General features: G+C 44.8%; 1 protein-coding gene across 1 annotated transcript; it reads left to right on the top strand.

Annotated features, from left to right (window-relative positions):
- Positions 1–1,529: 1,529 nt before the first annotated feature.
- LOC311377495 (uncharacterized protein) lies at positions 1,530–6,889 on the top strand (the record flags this gene model as incomplete). Its single annotated transcript, XM_084491372.1, has 9 exons — positions 1,530–1,620; positions 2,144–2,293; positions 2,493–2,564; positions 2,860–2,910; positions 3,247–3,389; positions 3,569–3,669; positions 3,771–3,928; positions 4,471–4,779; positions 5,844–6,889. 9 exons carry the CDS (start codon positions 1,530–1,532, stop codon positions 6,398–6,400), a joined length of 1,632 nt encoding a protein of 543 aa, XP_084347498.1. The 3' UTR covers positions 6,401–6,889.
- Between the last annotated feature and the right edge of the window lie 744 nt (positions 6,890–7,633).

The following is a 7,633-nucleotide window of genomic DNA, read 5'->3' as shown; positions in this document are numbered from 1 at the left end:
GTCTCAGAGGTTCTGGGTTCGATTCCAAACACGCCCTGAAGGCTTCTGTGAGCCCAACCCTCTCCCTGTGATTGGACGACACTGTGGCTCAGAGTGAGCATCCGTTAACCTGCTGACCACTGATTGGTCAACGAGCAACAGGTGTGCAGCCTCCCCCAGCCCCAGGTTGGTTTTCAAGTTTCGTGAGAACCCTTCCTCTCTCTCTCTCTCCGTCCCATTTGCCGTCCCGCCAATACAGACGTGTTGCCCTGGCTGAGAACATATTGTCAAATACATTCTAGAATTATTAATTCTATATAATATTAATTATAATTCTGATGACATGGAAGAAAACACAAGACTAGGCACAGGCACACAGGCACACACAGACCACAGATAAGAAGACTCAGGGTGTCGCGTCCTGTAGCTGGAGACGCAGCGGTGCAAAGGAGGAAATGAAGATTGGAGAAAAAAAAGTTGGTTCATTACTATATAAGACTTATAATAAATAAAAGAGTCCTCAACAGCTTGATTACTTATTATCCTTCGTTCCAATAACTATTTGAGTCTTATTATTAAAGGGTAAATGGTGATAGTTTGATGATATTCTCTTTGAAAAACCAATAGCTTGTTGAATAGATCTAGTTCAGATGATCTGGTTCTGTGAGCCATACAGCAGAGCCATACAGCCAAACACAGACATGTTGCCCTGGCTTGTGAATATTTTACTTTAAATAAAATGAGTACGGACTGAACTGAGAATAGTGTTGGTCTGCAAGAGTCCATCATAGCTTGCACAACAGACACACACACACACACCCACACACACACACACACACACACACACACACACACACACACAACACACACACACACACACACACACACACACACACACACACACACACACACACACACACACACACACACACACACACACACACACACACACACACACACCTGTGATTGGTCACAGGTGTGCAGCCCCCCCCAGCCCCAGAGTCTAATCAGTGTGACGGGGGCCAGGTGAGGCTGCTTCAACCATCCACCACACACACACACACACTCCACTATGTCTTTTAACGTGATGGGAAATCCACCATAATGTTCGCTATGTTTTTGAGTGTTTGAATAAACAGCAGCACAGAGTGCTGACAAAAAGGGGTTTTATTTGACCTAAATAAATACAAAAAAAGGTCGTGGAGAACCAATAAAAGAACGTTAAAGTATTATAAACATTAATGATCGAGGATCAACATAAAAGTGGTTTGCGTGGACGTTAATTCCCCATGAGCAGAAGAGATAGGCTTCACAGAAATGATACGCATTAGAGTTAACATCAGCTACTGGAAAAACCCACGGTGCTTTTGGACCTCACACACACGCAAATGCAAATGCAAACGCACACACAAACATTTCGCAACACTGATGGTATCAGATTGCAGGCTGACGATTGGTCAGAATTCAAACCTGTGACGTGGTTTCTCCAGCTGAAATAGCGGAGCTGAATCCTTGAGAGCAGAAGCAGTGAGAGCTGTCAGAGAGGAACCATGGACACCATCGCTGAACCGGACCCTGGACCCTCTGAGGAACCTGAGGACACGTCTTTGAACCGGAGACAGACCAGGAAGAGAAGATTTGGTAGGTGCCCTTTTTAGAGGATTCAAAATAACTAATCCAGTAAACAATATGTTTTCATCTGCATGCATTTTAGATTCACGTTTAGCAACGTTTTAATTCAGAGTGACCGACCTGATGAACCAGCGACCGTAGAGACAGATTTATTCTCCTAAATAACGACATGTGTGTGTTCTAGGCAAAACCCTTTTTTTTTGTTACCTTACTTCACTTGTGACTACGCCCGTGAGTTACGGACTACTGATAGGCATCTCAAGTAGTTGTGTGTTTCATAATATGTTTGTTATATACGTGGAACAGAGTGCAGAGTAACTTTACAGCCGAACACAAGTTTAGTTTTTTCATTACCACAATGGTGGCCACGCAGTATAAATATATGTATGAACATACTCTGTGTGTCCGTGTGTGTGCGCTTGAGTGCATCAGTGAGTTTGTGTGTCAAAAGGAGGACATCAGATAAGCGTTGAAGAAAAACATTTCGCAACACGTAATGGAGAATTAAAACACGTGATGTGTTTTTTTCCAGCTGACAGAGCAAAGATGGAGGCTAGGTTCAGAAGCAGTGAAGGCCATCAGAGAGTAACCATGGTCACCATGTCTGAACCGGACCCTGGACCCTCTGAGGAACCTGAGGACACGTCTTTGGACCGGAGGGAGACCAGGAAGAGAAGATTTGGTAGGTGCCCCTTTTTAGAGAATTTAAAAGAAATAATCCAGTCCGAAAAAATGATCCAAAATAAAACATGTAGCCAAAGTGACCGTGTGTGTGTGTGTGTGTGTGTGTGTGTGTGTGTGTGTGTGTGTGTGTGTGTGTGTGTGTGTGTGTGTGTGTGTGTGTGTGTGTGTGTGTGTGTGTGTGTCCTACTCCTGAACAGTTCTATGGTTGCACATCGCTGTCGTTGTGAGCATCGGACTGCTGAGTATTCTCCTCATCTCCCTGCGCTTCAGTGAGTCTGAATCATATCATCCTGAATATAATTACAATCATAACATTTAACCTTAACCCTACAAGTATTGTTTTTGGTAGAATTAGTGTTAATAATATTAATGATTGTAATAATAGCAATGATAATGATAATTATAATTATTGTTTTTAGAATTAGTATTAATATGAATAATATCATGTCCTCTTTCAGGGGGGATGGATTTTGTGTTTGGTTGGCTGTGGGTCCTGTGACGTTTAGAGACGATGTCGTTCTGTTTTAGAGCTCATTCCTTCTGTACTCCTCTGTCCTGTCCTAGACACACCGTCACCTTGGAAGGAGGGGAGAGAGCGCTTACTGGATGAACTTGGTGAGGGTTTTATCCAAGTTATTAAACCAATCGCATTATTAAAAATATATATATTTTGTGATTTATGTTTGACCATCCCCTCTTCCTTATAACTTCACATTTTATATTGTCAGGCTAACAGAGCATAGACCGTGTTAAACTACCATCAAATAAATGTGGTCTACTAAAGACATTTTTCTATTGTCGTCTATTAGGGTCATGCTTCTATTGACGTCTATTAAGGTTGTGCTTCTATTGTGGTCTGTTAAGGTCAGGTCTCAGGGTTGTGTGTCAGTAATGAAGACGGTAAGATAAGCAGTTCTGTGTTTGTTAAGGATTTTCTTTTACATTCAACAGATGAATTGGCGCTTCAGGGCTGGATGTTTTACGACCAGAGTTTCTACCTTATGTCTACCACTAAGAAGAGCTGGAAGGCCAGTAGAGAAGACTGTCTGCGGAGAAATGCAGACCTGGTGGTTATCAACAGCAGAGAAGAACAGGTGTGTGTGTGTGTGGGGAGAGACATTGTGTGAGTGTGTGTGAGAGAGAGAGACATTGTGTGAGTGTGTGTGAGAGAGAGAGACATTGTGTGAGTGTGTGTGAGAGAGAGAGAGATTGCATGTGTGTGTGTGTTCAGCTGTGTTGTCATGACAACAGATGCTATTACCTTTGGAAACAGGGGTTTCTCAGCAGAATGTTCGAGCGTTCCTGGATTGGACTGAGCAGTAGAGACACAAAGGGGACCTTCAAGTGGGTGGATGGTACCCCCATGACCTCAAGGTAAGGCTGATGACTCTTTTCAGCAGCATCTCTTCTCTGAGAGTGACAGAGTGACCTCACCTCAACACTGGGCTCCACTGTCTCCTCCTCGTGGTTCTCAGTTTGAGACGCGCTAAACCAGGCGATGACAGCGGAGCAGAAGTCTGTGTCGTAGCAGGGGAGGACGGCTGGTCCAGACAACCGTGTGACAGACTGCACCACTGGATCTGTGAGAAGGCCGTGGACCTGGATCATCTGGAGGCTGAGCTGGACAAAGAGGGTCCGTAGACTTTGTTTGTGTTCATGAGTGGAGAACGGTTCCTCCTTTCTGTTCTCTGTGCCGTAGACACAGTAAATATACTCTTTATGACTGGAAAGGTGGTTGGGTGTGTTTAGGTCTACTAAGGCCATGTTTCTATTGTGGTCTATAAGACCATGTTTCTATTGTGGTCTACTAAGGCCATGTTTCTATTGTGGTCTACTAAGACCATGTTTCTATTGTGGTCTACTAATGCCATGTTTCTATTGTGGTCTACTAAAGTCAGGTTTCTATTGTGGTCTACTAAGGTCATGTCTCTATTGTGGTCTACTAAGACCATGTTTCTATTGTGGTCTACTAAGGCCATGTTTCTATTGTGGTCTACTAAGACCATGTTTCTATTGTGGTCTATTAAGGCCATGTTTCTACTGTGGGCTACTAAAGTCAGGTTTCTATTGTGGTCTACTGTGGACCTGTATTAGGAGAGAGTGAAGGGAGTGTCTGATGGTGCATCTCTAGATACGTGTTGTAAACGTTCACTCCTCTCCTCCTGGTTTATTCAGGTTCAGTGATGCCCACGGAGGAGGAGGAGGCCCCCAGCATCACAAAGTTCCACTCCACTACCCAGGTGTTGCCCGTGGGCCAAACGGCCCGCTACACCTGCGATGCCAGCGGCACACCGGAGCCCACCGTCGAGTGGCTCCACAACGGCAGGCCCCTGGAGAGGAACGGCACAGACGACCAATCAGAGGCCTGGGTGGAGAGGGGGTTCCTCTTCGTCAGAGGGGTGAGGTCTGGCGTGAACAAGGTCCGCTGCAGGGCGAGCAACAGCGCTGGCACGGCCAAGCGCACCGCTAAGCTGCTTGTCTTTGGTAAGATCTGGATCCAAGGAGAGATGTTTGTTGTTGATGTATTTATAACGTTGTTGTTGAGGTGTGTATATATTTAAGCAATAGATCACGACAGGCTGTGTCGTTCATTATACCACAGTGAAGGGGGTCGCCGTCCCTCCGCTGCGCGTCGGGACGGACAACGCCCCTTCACTGTGGTATAATGACCGTATACCACTGACTGAAGTGATCTATTGCTTTTATAAAACGGTTACGTAAGTATGGCGAAATGAAAGTCATAGACACCCTCAATTTTGAAAAAGCTAGAAAGTCGGAAAAGCATTTTTTTTAACGAATACAAAAAAGTAGTCCCTCCTGGCTGCCGGCAAAGTGTACGGCGGTTGCTATGCAACACACTGTAGCGTCCTTCAGAGAGAAGGCTAGAGACGGTAGCTCGGTTCGCCGGCAATTTAGCCTACTGTCGAGTTCACTCACCGTGTGCCTATTGCTTTACAACATTTCCACCCCCTCCAGCAATCAACATGTTTTTTAGGCTTCAGTGAACTACGCTATCGCTTTTATATATAAATAAACAACAGTTCAAGTTAGGCGCGGAGTGATACTGAACTCTGTAAACTGAACGGGCGTCATAGCTGTGTGTATACGCTCAATATACAACAGTTGGGAACCAATCAGATCGCTTGATTTAAGCCACCCGTTTTATAAATATATATATATATATATATATATATATATTCATAAATGTATGTGTATATATATATATATACATGTATACAAAATTATATATATATGTGTGTGTATATATATGTATATATATATGTGTGTGTATATATATGTGTGTGTATATATATATGTATATATATATATATATATATATATATATATATATATATATATATATATATATACAGTATACCAACTGAAAACAAATCCTCATCCGCTTATCAGGGGTCGGGTCGCGGGGGCTCAAGCATGAATCAGCATTTTTTTAAATTTTCCAATGGAAACGGATGGGGGGATTTTGGGCGAATAACCTGGAATATCTCGGGAATTATGAATAATATCATGTCTTGTTCTCCCGTCAGATGCCTGTGAACTCACACTGGACCCAAACACAGCCAACGGACACCTCTCTCTGTCTGAGGACAACAGAAAGGTGACGCTGGTTGAAGAGGACCAGTCGTATCCGGATCACCCAGAGAGATTTGACTCCTGGTCCCAGGTGTTGTGTAGAGAGGCTCTGACTGGCCGCTGTTACTGGGAGGTAGAGAGGAAAGGAGGTGTTAATATAGGAGTGACATACAGAGGAATCACAAGGAGAGGAGGGGGTGTTGACAGCGGGCTTGGAGAGAACAACAAGTCCTGGGGTCTTGTTTGTGGTGGAGGTGGTTACATTGCCGTGTACAACGGTAGAGTGACAGACATACGTCTCCTCCCCGCTGGCTCTACCAGAGTAGGAGTGTATCTGGACCGGCCTGCTGGCACTCTGTCCTTCTACAGAGTGTCCCGAGGTGTAGGAGGGTCCTCAGACACACTGACACACATCCACACCTTCAGGTCCACCTTCACCCAGGAGGACCTCCTCCCTGGGTTTGGGGTAGTGTGGGGGGAGGGTAACTCAGCGTCTCTGTGTCGGTTGTAGAAAGAAAAACCCGGCGGGGGGGCGGGCGGGCGCACACACACAGACACACACACACACACACACACACATATACACGTGAGCACACACACACACACACACACCCCCGTCGTCGTCCGGGGGTGTGGGCGAGCAGGGGTCCACGTACTCAGTGACTCAGCGTCTCTGTGTCGGTTGTAGGAAAAAAAAAAGGGCAGGCGGGCGGGCACACACACACACACACACACATGTACACAAACACACACACACACACACACACACACACATGTACACAAACACAAACGCCCGCACACACACACACACATACAAATACACACACACACACACACACACACAGCTTCTGCGTTAGAGGATGGGTGTCTTTTGATGGAGGCCTGAGAGGACTGATGACTCAGAGTCTCTGTGGCAGTTATAGTCTCTCGCTCTCTATTTTACTCTCTCTCTCTATCCCTCTCACTCTCTTTCTTTCTCGTCTCCTCCCCCGTCTCCCCCCCCGTCTCCCACTCCCCCTCCCCCCCCGTCTCCCACTCCCCCTCACCCCCTGTCTCCCACTCCCCCTCCCCCCCCCTCGTCTCCCTCTCCCCTCCCCTCCCCTCCTCCCCCCCCCCCTCTCCCCCCTCGTCTCCCTCTCCTCCCCCTCCCTCTCCCCCTCCTTTTTATGGGGCTTCCTAAAAGTTGATGCTGGTAAACCATGAAAGGAAGAGACTTTTAAGATCTTCCATAGGGTTACCTGAGCAGGTTTTATTAAGATTTCATTTTTAATTTCAAATGTATATTAAATACCTATTGATGGTAAATCACATGTTTTTTTTATGCTACAATATTTGTCCATTTTCAGACATTAACATATTTTATTCTCCATGGCTCTGATCATCACTTTTGTCCTAATCCTAACAAGGATGATTTAGATGAGATTAGATTCATTAGGATCCCGATTAGCAACACACCAGAGAGAGAGCTAGTCTTCCTGGGTCCCAAACATCAAATATAGACAACAGACAATCACTTGTTTGACCTTATGTCAAACTCAAATAGAAATAGACTAATAAAAAAGTTTAAAAAGATATGAAGGCTACAAAAAGAAATGTCAACATTAAAAATGTATATACATTATGGACCACATGATTTTTTTGCAGACTTTTTAAAGTTGTATTTGCTGTTTTTGCTAGAACGTATGTTTTTTTGGTAGTTCATTCCATAATGAAATAGTTGTGTAAATGATGGTATTTTTCAGTA

Source organism: Micromesistius poutassou, assembly GCF_964030765.1.
Source record: "Micromesistius poutassou genome assembly, contig: SCAFFOLD_5150, whole genome shotgun sequence".
NCBI classification, from domain to species: Eukaryota; Metazoa; Chordata; class Actinopteri; order Gadiformes; family Gadidae; genus Micromesistius; species Micromesistius poutassou.
The sequence above is the reverse complement of the archived record's forward strand: the minus strand, read 5'-3'. Positions and strand labels throughout refer to the sequence as shown.